We start from the raw sequence: 20,385 nt of genomic DNA, 5'->3' as shown, positions 1-20,385 counted from the left end.
AATCCAAAACTTTTCACTTTTTCCACTTGCAACCAGTAGCTAGGAGTCATTATAGACTCCTAGCTACTTATTTATTTATTTACTTATTAGAAAAGTTAAGCAATATTTTCAGAATGTTGACAAAAAAGTGGAAAAATAGTGAAATGACTATTTCCATTGAGTGGTGCAGCTGCTGGGTTTTGTCCTCTCGCGATGACTGTCATGGTAGTGTTGGGAAAGTGTAAGTACACGGACCCACAACAGGGGGCGCAAATGAACGGACAATGGAATAGGTCAAATAACAACACTTTACTGTTGCGAACGTGCACAACAAACACAACAGATTCCACAATTGATCAAAGGTCAAATTACAAGGTGTCGTGTGGGCAGGCTCGAAGATAGGAGACGCCTGTCCAAAGCAGAACCGGAACCACACGATTTCCTCCGCCACCAGACCCCGGGAATACTGGAGCTGCCAAGTCCCGAACTCCCAGGTGGCCACTGCCTCCGCGTGTCGGACCTGGTACTGCTGGCGAGGAACAAAAACACAATTAAACGTGGGTGCGTCTGCACCCAGCAATCTGCACGGCAGGGAAGCTACCTCCACCTCTCGTTGGAGAAAAAGTCTGTTATCACTCACAAAAATCACAACAAAAAGGCTTTCTATCAAGCAGTCAGGCTGAGGATATTACCTTTCAGGTAGAACGATATCTCGGCAAAGAGGTGGAGATGACGTCTTGCTGATATACCGATGCAGATCAGATGAGTGGTGACAGCTGTCACAGGTGATGAGTGTCAGCTGTCACCCCGGCTGCTCCTGTGAGGCGGCAGCGCCCTCTGGTGCCTGGAGCCCGCACTCCAGGCAGGGTGCCCTCTGGTGGTGGTGGGCCAGCAGTACCTCCTCTTCAGCAGCCCACACAACAGGACCCCCCCCCTCAACGGGCGCCTCCTGGCGCCCGACCAGGCTTGTCCGGGTGGCGGCGGTAGAAATCGGCCAGGAGGGCCGGGTCCAGAATGAAGCTCCTCTTCACCCAGGAGCGTTCTTCAGGTCCGTACCCCTCCCAGTCCACCAAATACTGGAAACCCCGGCCCATCCTACGGACATCCAAAAGCCGGCGCACAGTCCAAGCCGGCTCGCCATCGATGATCCGGGCAGGAGGCGGTGCCGGACCCGGAGTACAGAGGGGTGAGGTGTGATGTGGTTTGATTCGGGACACGTGAAATACAGGATGGATCCGCAGTGAGGCCGGCAGCTGAAGCCTCACTGCGGCTGGACTGATGACCTTCTGGATTTTGAAGGGACCGATGTAACGGTCCTGTAACTTGGGGGAGTCCACTTTGAGGGGGATGTCCTTTGTCGACAACCACACCTCCTGCCCTGGCCGATACGCAGGGGCCGGGGTCCGCCGACGGTCTGCATGGGCCTTTGACCTCATCCGGGCCCTCAGCAAGGCAGAACGGGCGGCACGCCACACCCGACGGCACTTCCGTAGGTGGGCCTGGACCGAGGGCACACCGACCTCTCCCTCAACCACTGGAAACAAAGGCGGTTGGTACCCCAGACATACCTCGAAAGGGGAGAGGCCGGTGGCTGACGACACCTGGCTGTTATGGGCATACTCGATCCAGGCCAGATGGGTACTCCAGGCCGCCGGGTGCGCGGCTGTCACGCAACGCAGGGCCTGCTCCATCTCCTGGTTGGCCCGTTCTGCTTGCCCGTTGGTCTGGGGATGGTACCCGGATGAGAGACTCACCGTGGCCCCCAGTTCCCGGCAGAAGCTCCTCTAGACGTGCGAGGAGAACTGGGGACCGCGATCTGAGACAATGTCTGTTGGGATCCCATGCAGCCGGACGACGTGGTGAACCAGGAGGTCCGCTGTCTCCTGGGCCGTCGGGAGCTTCGGGAGGGCCACGAAGTGGGCCGCCTTGGAGAATCGGTCCACTATCGTGAGGATGGTGGTGTTGCCCTGGGACGGCGGGAGACCCGTGACAAAATCCAGGCCGATGTGGGACCAGGGGCGATGGGGCACGGGCAGCGGCTGGAGCAGACCCGAAGCCCTACGATGGTCAGCCTTGCCCCTGGCGCAGGTGGTGCAGGCCTGGATATAATCCCGGACGTCGGCCTCTAGGGACGCCCACCAGAAGCGCTGCCGGACAACTGCCACGGTTCTTCGCACCCCTGGATGACAGGAGAGCTTAGAGCCGTGACAGAAGTCCAGGACTGCAGCCCTAGCTTCTGGTGGGACGTAAAGTCTGTTCTTCGGCCCAGTTCCGGGGTCCGGGCTTCGTGCCAGGGCCTCCCGGACGGTTCTCTCTACGTCCCAGGTGAGGGTGGCCACGATAGTGGACTCCGGGATGATGGGTTCCGGTGGATCCGACAACTCCGTTTTGACTTCATCTTCATGTACCCGGGACAAGGCATCCGATCTCTGGTTCTTGGTCCCGGGACGGTAGGTGATCCGGAAGTCAAAACGGCCGAAGAACAGTGACCAGCGGGCTTGCCTGGGATTCAGCCGCTTGGCGGTCCTGATATACTCCAGGTTCCGGTGGTCAGTGAAAATCGTGAATGGCACGGACGTTCCCTCCAACAGATGTCTCCACTCTTCAAGAGCCTCTTTCACCGCAAGGAGTTCTCGATTGCCGACGTCATAGTTCCGTTCGGCCGGGGTCAACCTGCGGGAAAAATAGGCACACGGGTGAAGGACCTTATCGGTCTTCCCGCTCTGGGAAAGCACAGCTCCTATCCCTGAGTCCGAGGCGTCCACTTCAACCACTAACTGGCGACTAGGATCGGGCTGCACCAGAACGGGTGCAGACGAGAAGCGCCGTTTCAACTCCTTGAACGCGGCATCGCAACGATCCGACCAGGTGAAGGGAACTTTTGGTGAGGTCAGGGCTGTCAGGGGGCTAACTACCTGACTGTACCCCTTAATGAACCTCCTGTAGAAATTAGCAAAGCCGAGGAACTGTTGCAGCTTCCTACGGCTAGTGGGTTGGGGCCAGTCTCTCACCGCCGCAACCTTGGCCGGATCAGGAGCGACGGAGTTGGGGGAGATGATAAACCCCAGGAAGGACAAAGAGGTGCGGTGGAACTCACACTTCTCGCCCTTCACAAACAGCCGGTTCTCCAACAACCGCTGCAGGACCTGACGTACATGCCGGACATGAGTCTCAGGATCCGGAGAAAAGATGAGTATATCGTCTAGATATACGAAGACGAATCGGTGCAGGAAATCCCGCAAGACATCATTAACTAATGCTTGGAACGTCGCGGGGGCGTTGGTGAGGCCGAACGGCATGACCAGGTACTCAAAGTGACCTAATGGGGTGTTGAATGCCGTCTTCCATTCGTCTCCCTTCCGGATCCGAACCAGGTGATACGCATTTCTAAGATCCAGTTTAGTAAAGATTTTGGCTCCATGCAGGGGGGTGAACACGGAATCTAATAATGGCAACGGGTATCGGTTGCGAACCGTAATCTCATTCAGCCCCCTGTAATCAATACATGGACGAAGTCCGCCATCTTTCTTGCCCACAAAAAAGAAACCTGCCCCCATCGGGGAGGTGGAGTTCCGGATCAGCCCGGCAGCTAATGAGTCCCGGATGTAGGTCTCCATTGATTCGCGCTCAGGTCGTGAGAGGTTGTACAGCCTGCTGGATGGGAACTCAGCGCCCGGAACCAAATCAATGGCACAATCGTACGGACGGTGCGGGGGAAGGGTGAGTGCCAGGTCCTTGCTGAAGACGTCAGCAAGATCGTGGTACTCAACCGGCACCGCCGTCAGATTGGGCGGGACTTTGACCTCCTCCTTAGCCTGGGAACCGGGAGGAACCGAGGATCCTAAACACACCCGATGGCAGGTTTCGCTCCACTGAACCACCACCCCAGACGGCCAATCGATCCGGGGATTGTGCTTTAACATCCATGGGATGCCCAAAATCACGCGGGAGGTGGCAGGAGTTACAAAAAACTCAATCTCCTCCCGGTGGTTTCCAGACACCACCAGAGTTACTGGTGGTGTCTTGTGTGTGAGTAAAGGGAGGAGGGTGCCATCTAGTGCCCACACCTGCAATGGCGTAGGAAGCGCCACCAGAGGGAGCCCTACCTCCTTTGCCCATCTGCTGTCTAGCAGATTCCCTTCTGACCCCGTGTCCACCAGTGCTCGGGCTTGAAGGGTTAAATCCCCGCTCAGGATTGTGACTGGGAGTCGTGTGGCAATTTGTGTGTGTCTCACTTGAATGTCTTGACCCCCCCTTAGCCCAGTCTCTAAGGGCGAGTGTTGACGTTTTGGCCGTTTGGGGCAGTCTCTCTGTGTGTGCTCTGTTGAGCTGCAGAGAAAACACTCTCCACGGATCAGCCTCCCCATTTTGGCCCTGTGCGTTTCCCTAACAACGTCAGCAGGGGGAGCTGTTGCCCCACAAAGCGCTGCGGCTGTGGAGCGTGGGGAGGGCGGCCCCTTTTCGAACCCGGAAGGGAGAGGGGCGGCGCGTATCCGGTCACGTCCTTCGCCTCGCTCCCGACGGCGTTCCTCTAACCGATTGTCTAATCGTATAACGAGATTAATAAGCCCGTCTAAATCCCGCGGTTCGTCCTTAGCCACCAGGAGCTCCTTCAGGACCAACGACAGTCCGTTTACGAAGGCGGCGCGGAGGGCAGTGTTATTCCAGCCGGACCTCGCAGCCGCGATGCGGAAGTCGACTGCATAAGCAGCTGCGCTCCGGCGCCCCTGTCTCATTGACAGCAGCACGGCTGAAGCGGTCTCTCCTCTATTTGGATGATCGAACACTGTTCTGAACTCCCTCACAAACCCATCATATGTCAGAAGGAGCCGTGAATTTTGCTCCCAAAGCGCTGTAGCCCAAGCGCGTGCCTTGCCGCGAAGCAGATTAATTACATAAGCTATTTTACTAGCATCAGTCGCGTACATGATGGGACGTTGTGCGAAGACGAGCGAACACTGCATAAGGAAGTCCGCGCACGTCTCCACACAACCTCCGTACGGCTCTGGAGGGCTTATGTATGCTTCAGGGGAAGGTGGGAGGGGTCGTTGAACGACCAGTGGAACGTCACTGTTACGCACAGGGTCGACAGGAGGGGGAGCCGCAGCAGCGCCCTGGGGGCGCGCCTCCACCTGCGCGGCGAGAGCCTCCACCCTGCGGTTAAGGAGGACGTTCTGCTCGGTCATTAAATCCAACCGAGCCGTGAAAACGGTGAGGATCCGCTGCAACTCACCGATCATTCCTCCTGTGGGCGCCTGTGCGCCCTGTTCTTCCATTGGCCGTTCAACAGCCGGTTGACGCCCCTCGGGATCCATGACGTTGGCCGAGATATCCTGTTGGGAAAGTGTAAGTACACGGACCCACAACAGGGGGCGCAAATGAACGGACAATGGAATAGGTCAAATAACAACACTTTACTGTTGCGAACGTGCACAACAAACACAACAGATTCCACAATTGATCAAAGGTCAAATTACAAGGTGTCGTGTGGGCAGGCTCGAAGATAGGAGACGCCTGTCCAAAGCAGAACCGGAACCACACGATTTCCTCCGCCACCAGACCCCGGGAATACTGGAGCCGCCAAGTCCCGAACTCCCAGGTGGCCACTGCCTCCGCGTGTCGGACCTGGTACTGCTGGCGAGGAACAAAAACACAATTAAACGTGGGTGCGTCTGCACCCAGCAATCTGCACGGCAGGGAAGCTACCTCCACCTCTCGTTGGAGAAAAAGTCTGTTATCACTCACAAAAATCACAACAAAAAGGCTTTCTATCAAGCAGTCAGGCTGAGGATATTACCTTTCAGGTAGAACGATATCTCGGCAAAGAGGTGGAGATGACGTCTTGCTGATATACCGATGCAGATCAGATGAGTGGTGACAGCTGTCACAGGTGATGAGTGTCAGCTGTCACCCCGGCTGCTCCTGTGAGGCGGCAGCGCCCTCTGGTGCCTGGAGCCCGCACTCCAGGCAGGGTGCCCTCTGGTGGTGGTGGGCCAGCAGTACCTCCTCTTCAGCAGCCCACACAACAGGTAGTGAGGCTGTAATTGAATTGAAGAACTGTTGTTGTGAAAGTGTAGTGACACGGACCCACAACAGGGGGCGCAAATGAACGGTCAATAGATGAGCCAAAAATTAACAATTTAATGTTGTGAAGGAGCACAACGAACATACAGACAATCACAGAATATGATTACAGTCAATCCACAAAGGTGACGTGTGGGCAGGCTCGAGGATAGAAGATGTCTGTCCTGAGAAGAGCCGGAACCACACGATTTCCGCCGCCACCGAACCTGGTGAATACTGGAGCCGCCAAGTCCCGAATTCCCAGGTGATCACCGTCCCCGACTGTCGGATCTGGTACTGCTGGCGAGAACAAAGACAGTCAAGTGTGGGTATGTGTACACCCAGTAACAATTATGGTGGGAATGCCACCTCCACCTCTCACTCAATATCTTGCTGAGTACCGCAGTGATTCCTCAGGGGAAAAGAGTGCAGTCCAGCACTCAATCAGCTCCCGCAGACAGAGGATAACAGGTACTCCTGCAAAGACTCACAATATACAGATTGATGTGTAAAACACAAACGGCTGAGTATATTACCTCCAATGAAGTACGATATCTCGGCAATGAGGTGGAGATGACGTCTGGTCTTTATGGAGTGAGATGATGTTGAGTAGATGGGTGACAGCTGTCAAGAGATAATGAGTGACAGCTGTCACCCCCGGCTGTGTCCGTGGCGGCAGCGCCCTCTCGTGCCTGAAGCCCGCACTTCAGGCAGGGCGCCCACTGGTGGTGGGCCAGCAGTACCTCCTCTTCTGGCGGCCCACACACAACAACTGTAATTCCAATAGTAATGGCGATGGATGGGTAAATCCCACTAAATATTTCCATTTCAGTTGTTAAAATCCAGTATTGACATAACATCACCTCTTGTAATGTTTAACAAACTCTACGTCTCTTCCTCTGCCCACACGTCCGCATAATGCCATACAACTCTTTCTGTATGTCATGAGACCTGTAATAGCGTAAAACATGTTTACATTGCAGTTTTTTGTGCATTAAAACTTTGTGATAGTTGAGATAAAAAAAATAAAAAATAAAAACAAAAACAAGCACATTTTCTTGAAATGCATCTTCAACTTGCTACTTCAAATTTGTGCAATGGACTACATGTACTAAAGTTTGTGATGGACTTCTGATTTCAAATAATACTGTCTGGTCTTTTGCAGACACCCAGTTTTTTTTTATCAGGTAGAATGCCCAATGACTGCTAGGATGGGCTCCAGTCCCCCAATGACCTTGGAATAAGTGGGTTCAGAAAATGAAATGAATAAATAGAAAGTTATATGTCATGTGCATTAAACAAGTTTTGCATTGTAGGGTGTTGCTCAGTATACATCGGGTCGGGAGCCTGGCTGCTCCCCCATTCCAGCGGGAGCACACATGGTGATGCTGGAAGGACTGTCTGCCTCAGCAGCAATTAACATATTTGCTTCCTCTCAGGGCTGTATTTTAACAGAGGAGTGGCCCAAGGTTCATTCCTTGGGCCACTGCTGTTTTTTGTTGTATGTTAATGATATAAGTTTGGTGTCAAAGTCTGTGAGTTGGATTTTGTTTGCTGATGACACAACTGTGTTCGGTAGTGGGGACAATTTAGGACAACCTTTGGAAATTATTTATTATTAAATTATTATAAATAAATTATTTATTATTATTTTAAAGATTGGTTTGATTCTAATAAACTGTCACTTCATTTTGGTAAGACAAAGTATATTATATTCAGAAATAAGCCCACAAATTTAAATAGAAACTTATCATTGAACAATGTTGAAACTGAAATTGTATCTGAAACTAAATTTCTTGCCATTTTTATTGATGATAAACTAAATTGGAAAACTCACATAAATTATGTTAAATCTAAAATTTCAAAAGTTATTTCAATTTTGTATAAAACACAATAATTTCTCCCCCAACATTCGTTGGTCATGCTGTATCATTCATTGCTTGTCCCATATATGACCTATTGTATTGAGGTTCGGGGAAACACATATAAAATAAAACAAAAACAAATCCAGTTTTTCTGTTACAAAAGAAAGCTATAAGAGTTCTAAGTAAAAAAAACATATTATGAACCAACGAACCCATTGTTTGCTTGTGTATTTTGAAATTTCAAGATTTGGTGGATTATTTTATGATACAGACCATGTATAAAGTTAAAAAAAACTTTTGCCTCTACACGCTCAGGAGTTGTTTAAAATGAGGGAGTCCAGTTATCATTTGTGAGGAACACTGATATTCGAGAGAAGAAAGATTCAAACTACTGTTAAAAGTCATTGTATTTCTGTAAAAGGTGTTAGAATCTAGAATAATTGTTCTGATAATATTAAATCATCTGGTACATTGGTAGGTGTCAAAAGACTTTATAAAAACAACATAATTTCTTACTATAGTATGCTATATTTGGTTAACTGTTTTTGTGGTTCTTTTTTGTTTATTTGCACACCGTATTACTGATTGTTTTGCTCTGTTCATTTGCATTATTTTTCTGATACCTTGTTCTGAGTGTATTTAAATGTGTATAGTAACTGTAGGGGGTGGGTCTTTATAAGCTTTTGCTTTAGCCCATGCGGCCACACCCAACTGAGAAATTGTTTGAGTTATTGTTGTATTTTCTTCTGTTTTTTCGATTTGTTTTATTAGCAAGAGATTCTTATGTTGGTATTTTGTTTATGTGCGTGCTGAATAAAACCTATTCTTTCATTCATAAAGCACGGCACAAATGTTGTTAAGGTGTGTCAGACTCCTTTCTAATATTTAGTCATGGGTGTGTTGCAGGAGTAACATAAAATCAACCAATCAGAGTGCCACCTGCCATCATCTTTCAAACACAAGCAGCCCAAGTGCATGTGGCATTGTTATAAAGGGGGCAGACTTAGAGATGTGGAAGGTTTTCTGGCGGGGATATGGCTCATCATGTTCAATGTGCATGCATGGAATCACACATGCTGCAGCAGGTGTAATATTGGGCACTAAAAATGTTTGTGTGACTCAACCAACAACAGGTTGTTGGATTGTTTTAGAGGCGAAACCCCTTGTTTTGATGATGTAAATAGAGATGGGAACGCCTGATAAATCTTATAACTTTCACACTCTGACACATGGACAGTAAAAGCATATTGACTGAGTCCCGTCAGCAGGCCAACTGCATTAGTTTCTTACAGGAACATATTGAACTTCAAAACGTAGTTGTTTTAGTAAATGCACACAAGGCAAAGTGGATCAGAATGAAAATTGCAGAACATCTCCAGCAGTAATATATTCTTTCTCTGATGGTCTGATTTGTTAAACATGCTGTTATTTTCATAATCACAAGACATGATTAGGACTGACATAAGTCTTCAAGGAATCTGAGCAATGTTGAGAACTAATAATCTTATTTACAGATCTTATTCACTTATCTCAGCACGAACATTCATGTTAGTCGGACTTTTTTCTGTGAGGTTGAGAGCTGTGGAGGTCTAACTGGTGTCACGAGGTTGCTGCACAGATGTGTCTGAAATATTTGCAGGAAAATCAAGGTTGAAATATTGAGAATTTTGATGCTTTTGGTCTTATTGTATGGTTTTGAAACCTGGAATGACTGTAGGGATCTAAGGATGTCATGTGTAACATCTTTGGTGCCATGATTATGATCTCTGGAGTTCTATTTGTTGTGTTACCTCCTGTGTATAATATTATTAGTGTTTGCTTTGTACACTGCTCCGAGTGAATTCTCCGTGTTGTTTTTCAAATACAGTTTCATTCTAGCAGATTGCTCCTCGTGTATTTCCACTGGCTTTGCTTCCTGTCCATGGGCTTCCAGTTTCATGTGCACCCTCACTTCTTTCTTTGATTGAGTCACTCATTATTTTACCGTCCACAGCTCAACACTCCAGTGCCAGATCATCTCGCTTCCACGCCTGCTCTCACGTGTTTTTCTCTCATGTTTATTCTCCTGTTTCCAACCTACGCTACACTACCTCTTTGCATTTTTCAAGCCTTGCATGCTGCTTCCTACGATGTCTACTTGGTATGTTTGATCATGTTTTGACCCGTTGCCTGTTTGTCTGGACTCAGTGTTTGCTGGTGGCCTTGTGAATAGCATTGCCCTGTGGTTTGCTTTCCAATATACCAACTTACTGCCAGTGGTGGGCACAGATAACCAAAAAATTAACTTCAATAACAGATAATCAGATAACCGAAAAGTTATCTTCGATAAAGATAAAACAATAAACCACCCAAAAATGTATCGGAAGTTACAGATAACCGATAACAGATAAATTCCAATATTGTCTCTGGTACATTTACAACTACTAATAAAACGAATTTAAGTTTTAATGCCACAATAGCTTGTAATAATATTAAAAGTAACAACAGACCCAAACAATGAGACCACACTTTCGTCTTTGAACATTCTGCCCCTGCTGATGGCAGTAGAGGCCTTGAAAACAAAATTCCAGATAATCCCTGTCTGCTACATTTAAAATGCGTGGAATTTAACAAATGCAAATACAATAACAATGTCTATAAACCCAGAGAATATATTCACGAGAGTTTTAGGACACTAGAGTTTAATGCTGTTGTCCGTGGAGCCTGAACAGAGTGTCTGAAATGCAATTGTCCTGTCATGAACGTACTGAGATTACATCATCCTACCCATAATGCACTGCTGGGCACAGCATGTGCTCACAAAACCTTAAAAATTAGCACATTAAAACTAAAACATATATCTGATATTTTCACTTTATAAAACTTCAGACATGACAGTAATTTTAAATAACTTGTCCAAAATTAGTTTGGTTAAAATTTGAACCATAAGTTAAAAATGTATGCCTCTGGATGACTTAGGTGATATTGGCAGCATATAGGTATGGTGTTAAAGGAAATGATTTTTTTTTATTATTTTTTTGACCATTTCTCCTTTGTCTACAGAGGATAGAGACGCTTTTCATAGAAGCAGTTCTTTTCTGTTAGCAGAGGGTACAACTGTCCATCTGTTACACAACTTTTAACAGGTAGGTGCTGAACTGATTTTAAATTTTAAAAATGCTTGTTGCTGTTCAGCTTTGTTTACTTTGTTTATCGGTCTAAAAGTTATCGGACAAAAATTAATCGGAAGATAATTGGGCCAATAATGGTTTTTAAAGTTATCTAAAAAGATAATCCGATAATGAAAACATTATTTTCTATAATTATCTGTTATCGGATTATTGGAAGTGTGCCCACCACTGCTTACTGCCTATGTTTTAACCAAGCTACCTGCCTGTTTTCACATGGATTTTGTTTGTGAATGGATTGTTCTCATTGTGCATTTTTGCTAACTGCTTCTGTTGAAAATAAAGGCTGTTTTGACTTTTCATTGTGTGGTTTTCTACAATGGAGTCTTCAAAGATTCCAGTGTTGTTACAAAGATGGCAATTGATGTATTTGATATGGCATCTCTCCAGAGAATCATTGGATACTGCTGGAATGACTTTGTTTCAAATGAACAGTTAATTCCTGAGACCCAGACTGGGCTTAATATTTGCATTGTGAGGGAATGCCAGATATGGCAGTATGGCCAAGTGGTATGCACCCTGAGCATAGTTCAACATGCAGGTGCGTCATTGGTGAGGATCCTAGCAACTGGAACAGAGCAAAGAGATGCCCACATAACAGCTGATTGTGCCAGATTGGTAGTCGTCATGGTATGCCTTTCTGGATGCAAATCAGGACCCAGGGCAGTTTCTGAGGATAGTGGATGCAACAACATATGGCACCAGCACCTGCTTCCAAACCTGACCTCATCCTGAATAGTAAGCATTATGGTGGTGAAGTGTTTTAACACTTAACACTTTAACAACATCATGGCTTCCAACCTAGTCCAGGTTGTTTCTGTTTGGAGTTTGTATGTTCTTTCCATGTCAGTGTTGGTTGTGTCTGGGCATTTGAGGTTGCTGCAGCATACAGTCTGATTTGTCTCCATACAGTAGTAGGTAGATAAATACCTGGAAGTCCTGGTGGTCCTTTTTTCCCATCAATCCCCTGATCTCCCTCATCTCCGGTTTCACCTTGATCTCCTTGATAAAAAGAAAGAGGACAGTACAACATAAATTATTTTTCCCCAGTGGTATTGATTTCTTTTGCATATGTTCTCACCGCTGGCATGGATCACAGAGGATGGCCGTAACCATTCCACCCACATTTAAACGCGGACCAGAAATGATGTAAAGCTATTTTTATAGCTGAAAGCACAAATAGGATACAGGAGGAATGTCTAGTCTTTGGTGTTTCCATTCCAGGCAGCTGGCACAGCTCTTGACAAGTGATCATGACAGACTTTGTTGTGACCATTACAGTTGTAGTTTGCCCTGGTGTTATTGTCAGAAGTACTTAATATCGTGGTAAGTGCTGGACTTTGAAATGAACGATAGTAGAAAAGCTCCTTTTTAGCTTGGGCATGAATTTTTGGAAACTGATTATTCAACTGTCGGCATTGTGTAGACTAAATTTCTGAAGGCATAGTCTTCAGTGCCGCTTTAAATAATACTGACTGCATTAAAGTTGATCTTTATATGAACTATGCCATGCTGTTAAGCACATACAAAGTAATATTGCTAATATGTTCCAGTTACATATCCTCACTTGCAGTGTTTTCTTAATTAACTTCCATCACTGTAACAACAGAAAAAAAAACCCTAAAGGAAACTAATAAGGCTGCTTCCATCCACAATCTTATCCTTTTGCTCACTACCTCAAAACCCCAGGGAAAGGCTGGAATGTAAATCATACTAGAAGGTGCATTCAAATGTATCCAACTCTGGCTGCGAAAAATACAATTACTCGCCTGGGGGACTGAAATCCTAATCCTCTTTGAAGTAGTCTCCTTGGGACTACATACACTCCATCTCTGGAAGGCCTCTTTTCAAGTGGTGTCCAGGTGGGCAGTAGTGTTCCGCATGATGTCTTTGCACAGCAAGTCCCTTTCAATTAGGGAATAACCGTGTTGTGTCTGATGATTTGCTGATGTTCATGCTGGTTATACAGTCACCAATTGAGCTTCAAAAAGGAGTCAAAAAGAATTTTAAAACATAAAACGGTTATTTGGACTGTACAACAGCATGAACGTCTGCAAATCATTAGACACAAGGGGGTTATTCTCATTCTAATCCAATTCCATCATTTGCATGGTGTATTATTCTGTAGGTAATTCGTTCAGCAAGGCTTCCAGTCGAGCCGAGGCAACGTCGCTCCAACAGCAGTCAGGGCGTGGAGTAATCCATCAAACATGAAAATCCATCAAATGTGAAACGGTAATTCTGTATCAGAATCCACATCAATACTTTCATATGGTAGCTTAAATTTACCCATTTCGGCGGTGGCAGTACGCGACTTTCTCTCACTCTCAGCTAACAGCGCTAACACCTAGCAGTGCGGGCAGCTGGTGTTCTGTGGAACTGTGCGTCTCATCGCATAAATCGACAGTTCCGTGTCCTGACAATATTGCACATGCGTGCGCATGTGCAGTTGTGCGGAGGACAGGAATGACATTAGACAGGAATAACATCTCGTCAGAACACCGGTGAGGATGTGGAGTAATACATCCAAATGTGAAACGGTCAAATATTTTGCCACCGCTACCCCGATATTATATGGTCTGAAATCTCACGTGCTTAACCAGTCAGATTAGCAGAAAAAATATAATTGGATTAGAATGTCATTTTGATTTTGAGGAACAACCAAAAATCAGGAGGAGCCATGCCAGGTGAGTAGGGAGCCTGATGAATCATAGGAGTGTTATGTTTGTCCAGGAAAGCCTGAATCAGCTGAGCAGAATGGCTGGGTGCATTGCCAAAATGGAGTAGCCAACTTTGCCAACAGAATCACGAAGGCAACATACTGTAAGACCTCCTGATCTTCTTCTTCTTCTTTGTCTTTCGGCTGTTCCCGTTAGGGATCGCCACAGCAGATCAATCGTTTCCATCTCACCCTGTCCTCTGTATCTTCCTCTGTCACACCAACCACCTGCTTGTCCTCCCTCAGCAGATCCATAAACCTCCTCTTGGCCCTCCCTCTTCTCCTCCTGCCTGGTGGCTCCATCCTCAGCATCCTTCTCCCTATATACCCTGGGTTCCTCCTCTGCACATGTCCAAACCATCTCAATCTCGCCTCTCTTACTTTGTCTACAAACCGTCCCACCTGAGCTGTCCCTCTTATATGTTCATTCCTAATCTTGTCCATTCTCATCACTCGCAAAGAGAATCTCAACATCTTCAGCTCTGCCACCTCCAGCTCTGCCTCCTGTCTTTTTGTTAGTGCCACCGTCTCTAAGCTGTATAACATAGCTGGTCTCACTACTGTCTTGTAAACTTTCCCCTTCGCTCTTGCTGATATTCTTCGGTCACAAATCACTCCTGCCACCTTTCTCCACCCACTCCACCGTGCCTGCACGCTCTTCTTCACCTCTTTACCAGATTCTCCATTACTTTGAAGAGTTGACCCCAAATATTTAAACTTCAACTCCTTGTAACTGCACTATTCCACTGGGCTCCCTCCCATTCACACACATGTACTCAGTCTTGCTTCTACTGACTTTCATTCCCCTTCTCTCCAAAGCATATCTCCACCTCTCCAGACTAGACTCAACTTGCTCTCTACTCTCACTACAGATCACAATGTCATCTGCAAACATCATAGTCCACAGGTACTCCTGTCTGATCTCATCTGTCAACCTGTCCATCACCACTGCAAACAAGAAAGGACTCAGAGCTAATCCTTGGTGTAAACCTCCACCTTGAACTGTCACACTATTCTTGTACATGTCCTGCACTACCCTAACATACTTCTCTGCCACTTCAGACTTCCTCATACAATACCACAGCTCTTCTCTTGGCACCCTATCATAAGCTTTTTCTAAGTCCACAAACACATAATGTAACTTTTTCTGGCCTTCTCTGTACTTCTCCAACAGTATTCTCAGAGCAAACATTGCATCTGTTGTGCTCTTTCTCGGCATGAAACCATATTGCTGCTCACAGATCTTTACCTGTTTTCTAAGGCTAGCTTCTGCTACTCTTTCCCATAACTTCATGCTGTGGCTGATCAACTTTATGCCTCTGTATTTACTGCAGCTCTGCACATCACCCTTGTTCTGGAAAATATGAACCAGCACACTTCATCTCCACTCCTCAGGCATCCTCTCACTTTCCAAGATTTTATTAAACAATCTGGTTAGAAACTCCACTGCCATCTCTCCTAGACATTCCCATGCCTCCACTGGAATGGCATCTGGACCAACTGCCTTTCCACTCTTCATCCTCTTCATAACAGCCCTCATTTCTTCCTTACTAATCTCATGTGCTTCCTGACTTACTCTCACCACTGTAAGACCTCCTGATAATTCTCTTTATTAATATTGTGGCTTTCTGGTGCATACTCATGATGCACCACCCCATGGGAGTCAAAGAGAGCGGTCAACATGCCTTTGACATTGCTACGCACCTGCCGTGCTGTCTTTATCCTCGTGATGTTGGATGTTTCCATTGCGATGACAGAATTTTGGTTTCCCTGTCGTACCCATAAATCCATGTCTCATCACCAGTGATGACTGTGTTTAGAACATCTGGGTCACTGCTTGTGCATTCCCGCCTGTCCTGCCAGACTTCCAGATGTAGTTGCTTCACCTCTGGTGCTAACAGCTTTGGCACAAATTTCTCTGAGACTCTCAGCATGCCCAAATCCTGCATCAAAATGGAATGCACTGCACAGGAATGGTTTACGCTTGGGTATTACCAAGCTTTCAGTAAAAATTGATGCAATGCCTGTGCTCAGGTTGTTCCATCATGTTATAGAAAATGAGAATCCAATGGGTACTCATCCAATGGGTACTCAGTCCACGTGTTCACTTTAAGGCTGACTGCTAGTGAGTGATGTCCTCTGCAGGTGGGAAAAAATGTGTAAGAAGGTTCCGTACACGCTTCATTTGCTTCCATAGGATAAAAATATAGGTTGCACATAACTGGTACTCATGGTGCTTGTGCATGCTAAAAATAAAGGGTACACAGCAGAAAACACAAGGGAAGTGCTTCATAAGAGGAAAGCAATGACAGATTGTTGGAAAACTGTTTCCCTCTGCTGTGCATATCGATGATGTTTAGCACACACGAGCAAAATAAGTACCAGTTATGTGCAACCTGTATATATATATATATATATATATATATATATATATATATATATATATATATATATATATATATATATGCATAATTTTAATCAACATTTTCTGATTTCAAACTAAATAGCAATAAAACAAAGTATGAAAGACATGGACATTTCCCACACAGTTATGTGGTCATTTTCACACAAACACTGACTGATAGACACATCGAGACTAGACTAGTTGGTCTGCAGTCAGTCGTGTCTGGGATGACTCTTGTGTAAACGATAAGTGCAGTTTCGTGGCAGCTGTTTAAATATGTCAAGTCACAATGGGGCTCCACTAATCTAGACACCCACTCTCACTACGGAGTATGTGATGCAGCTACTAACTCCATCTTTTTCTATCAATTTTACCACTATTGATTTAATAGATTTAAATGAGTAAAATAATTGTGCATGAAAAGGGAGTGAATTTAGGAGTAATTTGAGCTGTAAATGCCTTACAATTTGTGGTTACACTTGTGAATACTTTGGGTTTTTCAAGTTTGAGAGTATTATTAAGTATCTCTCGAACGTTACTGTGAAACAAAAGCCACGTTCTGAGTGATGTGAATGAAGCAGTGCGGGGCGGGATGTTGAGCCTATTGTGTATTTTATTGGGTCTGTCTGTTTTCTCCACAAAGTTACTGCTGTCTGAATCAACAGGGGAAAAAGCTACTGGATGTCGTAAAATGGAAAACACACGAAGAGCAGGCATTCCCTCCAAACAGCTATGGGGTAGCAGACTTTAACTAATAAACTACAGCCCATTACATACTTGGGATCTTTATCACAAGTTCGGTAATCTCTGAAACATACCAGCAGTGGTTTCTTACACAAAACATTTTACCGACACAAGCTTCAGCTCTGGTTTTATTCCCCCAAATTCTCATCACAGATGTTTCCATTGCAGTTACAGTGAGTTAAAATGCTTAAATCTTCCAATTCCTATAAATTTTCATTTAGTCAGGACTGTGCACAATGTCAAGTGTGCAGTGAACATCTCCTTGGGATGGCAGTGCCGACCCACTTCCTCATTGTTATCGTCTTTTATCCATCTATTGGGAAACTCTATCATGAATAAACCTGAAATTGATATGAATAAGCCACTACGAGGCCATTTTATGTTGTCCTTCAACTACTACCAGTTGCTGACCAGCCATGTTGTGATGATGGTTTCTCCTCAAACTGATCAATCACACCTTGCTATAATCCTTCCTTTTATCTTTTAAAAATAAAGCCAATAGCAACCATTAATGTGATTATATTCCTCACAAGCTCCCACGTGCTTGATCAGTTGTCAGAATCAGTTGTTTTTTACTGAGCTTACACTAAGTATCTTTATTAAAAGCCTTTTTTACCATCATTCTCAGCACCAATTTCTGTGGATACAATGGCAACCATTTATACCAGTTATTAGCTTTGTAATATATGCATCAACCATGTTTTACCTCATCTGAAAAAATAGCATTAATACCAAAATGTGAATGCAAGAAGATGAGCACTTCTTTCTTTGGGGGAAAAAAAGAAAGAAAAGAAAAGTACTATATGGAAGTTCTAAATTAATGTACGGTGCATCCAGAAAGTATTCACAGCATTAAACATTTTCCACATTTTGTTATGTTATAGCCTTATTCCAAAATGCAGCAAATTAATTTTCCCTGCTCAAAATTCTACTCACAACACCCCATAATAAGAACATGAATTTTTTTTTACAAATATATTAAAAATAAAAAACTAAGAAAACACATGTACATAAGCATTCACACCCTTTGCTCAGTACTTAGTTGATGCAACTTTGACAGCAATTACAGCCTCAAGTCTTCTTGAATATGATGCAACAAGCTTGATGCACCTATCTCAAGGCAGTTTTGTCCATTCCTCTTTGCAGCACCTCTCAAGCTCCATCAGGTTGGATGGGGAGCATTGGACATTTTCAGATCTCTCCAGAGGCTGGCTGGCTGGGCCACTCAAGGACATTCACAGAGTTGTCCTGAAGCCACTCATTTAATATCTTGGCTGTGTGCTTAGGGTCATTGTCCTGCTGATAGATGAACCGTCGCTCCAGTCTGAGGTCAAGCGCACTCTGGTCCAGGTTCTCATCCAGGATGTCTCTGTACATTGCTGCATTCATCTTTCCCTCAATCCTGACTAGTCTCCCAGTTCCTACCACTGAAAAACATCGCCACAGCATGATGCTGCCACCACCATGCTTCACTGTAGGGATGGTGCCTGACTTCCTCCAAACATGATGTCTGCCATTCACACCAAAGTGTTCAGCCTTTGTCTCATCAGACCACAGAATGTTATTTCTCATGGTCTGAGTCCTTCAGGTGCCTTTTGTCAAACTCCAAGTGGGCTGCCATGTGCCTTTTACTAAGGAGTGGCTTCCATCTGGCCACTCTACCATACAGGCCTGATTGGTGGATTGCCGCAGAGATGATTGTCCTTCTTGAAGGTTCTCCTCTCTCCACAGAGGAATGCTGGAGCTGTGACAGAGTGACCATCGGGTTCCTGGTCATCTCCCTGGCTAAGGTCCTTCTCCACCGATTGCTCAGTTTAGACGGGCAGCCAGCTCTAGGAAGAGTCCTGGTGGATCCAAACTTCTTAAATTTACAGATGATGGAGGCCACTGTGCTCACCGGGACCTTTAAAGCAGCAGGAATGTTTCTGTAACCTTCCCCAGATTTGTGCCTCAAGACAATCCTGTCTCAGAGGTCTACAGACAATTCCTTTGACTTCATGCTTGGTTAGTGCTCTGACATGCACTGTCAACTGTTGGACCTTATATGTAGACAGGTGTGTGCCTTTCAAAATCATGTACAATTGACTGAATTTACCACAGGCAGACTCCAATTAAGCTGTAGAAACATCTCAAAGATTATCAGTGGAAACAGGATGCACCTAAGCTCAATTTTGAACTTCATGTCAAAGGCTGTGAATACTTATGTGCACGTGATTTCTTAGTTTTTTATTTTTAACAAATATGCAAAAATCTCAAAAAAGTTTTTTTACATTGTCATTATGGGGTATTGTATGTAGAAATTTGAGGAAAAAAAATTAATCCATGTGTAAACAGCGAAGCACTGTGAATACTTTTCAGATGCACTGTATTTGTTCAGTAAAAGAAAAATATTTTCCTGGTGCAACAAAATGAAGAAAACAAGCAGATTATCTTGGTTGTTTTTCTAACAAACACCTGCAGAGATACTATTAGTTATAGTTTGTAAGTGAATATAGTATTTATTGCTGATGTATATTAAGTACAATGTAACCATTAATGCACAAATCAATCCAATATTTATTGTGTGTAGATATTTGTTAATTCACTTGAAAATCTTTACAACTAAGCTGTAGGCATGCAGACTTGTTGCAGTTGTTTCATTCATCCAAATCGACCCGTGTAAAAAAGAGTTGAACCAACTTAAAAAGTAGTTTCAGTTGGTAACACCTAAATGAATTAAGTTATTTGAACTTAAGTTAGTGAGTTACAAACCTAAGTTCAAACAACTTAATTAATTTAGATGTTACCAATTGAAACAATTTAAGTTGGTTCAACTCTTTTTTCATTGCAGTTGAAAATTTGTTTGCTCAAAGCCAAATTATAGTAACATCTTAGCTAATTACACAGGTAGAAGCAATCAGCTTGTACATGTTACCTTTAGCGCCGGGTAGAAAAGAATTGGTACAGATTTCTGTGGAGGAGCAGAGATCAGTGAATGCAGCTGCAAGCAAAAAAAGGACCAAAAGTCCCACATTGCGTCTTCCTGCCATCATCCCCCGGTCATCCTGAAACCACAACAACATTAACATTGCTTATGCTGCCGCACAACTAATGACAATTTTCACTGAAGGGCTGGATCTGTGTGGCACTAATGAGCGTGCACGCTGTAGACATGGCCAGAACACAGCTCCTGTTTATGTTTCAGCACAAACATAGATAGACTCACGCTTGTTCACAGACTCTTATCAATTTCTTGTCAGAATGTCAAATCGTACCACATTCCAACATTCACTCAGTTTACTGCTGACGATGGAATTTCTGTGCTTCATTAGTTGCAAAGATCATAATATAATTGTGATAAAAAACAGGACAGTCATTACAATTATTATTAATACAATGTATTCCTATTACTTGTGTGATGTTATCATTTTAAACTACAAGGAGCAGTCTGACTTTTGTGCATGT

The 20,385-nt window shown here is 44.9% G+C and overlaps 1 protein-coding gene across 1 annotated transcript in view; it reads right to left on the bottom strand.

Annotated features, from left to right (window-relative positions):
* The window catches only part of colec10 (collectin sub-family member 10 (C-type lectin)), a 57,236-nt gene extending 37,236 nt beyond the window's left edge, over window positions 1-20,000 (bottom strand). The window contains exons 1-2 of the mRNA XM_034173575.1: window positions 19,856-20,000; window positions 12,005-12,076 (exon numbers count right to left, since the gene is read on the bottom strand). Of these exons, the coding sequence (XP_034029466.1) occupies window positions 12,005-12,076; window positions 19,856-19,973 (190 nt within the window). The 5' untranslated portion in view covers window positions 19,974-20,000. The remainder of the gene's footprint in view (window positions 1-12,004; window positions 12,077-19,855) is intronic.
* Window positions 20,001-20,385: the final 385 nt, after the last annotated feature.

This window comes from Thalassophryne amazonica, chromosome 7 (assembly GCF_902500255.1).
Source record: "Thalassophryne amazonica chromosome 7, fThaAma1.1, whole genome shotgun sequence".
In the NCBI taxonomy this organism is placed as follows: domain Eukaryota; kingdom Metazoa; phylum Chordata; class Actinopteri; order Batrachoidiformes; family Batrachoididae; genus Thalassophryne; species Thalassophryne amazonica.
Note: the sequence above shows the minus strand (reverse complement) of the source record. Positions and strands in the feature narration are given on the sequence as shown.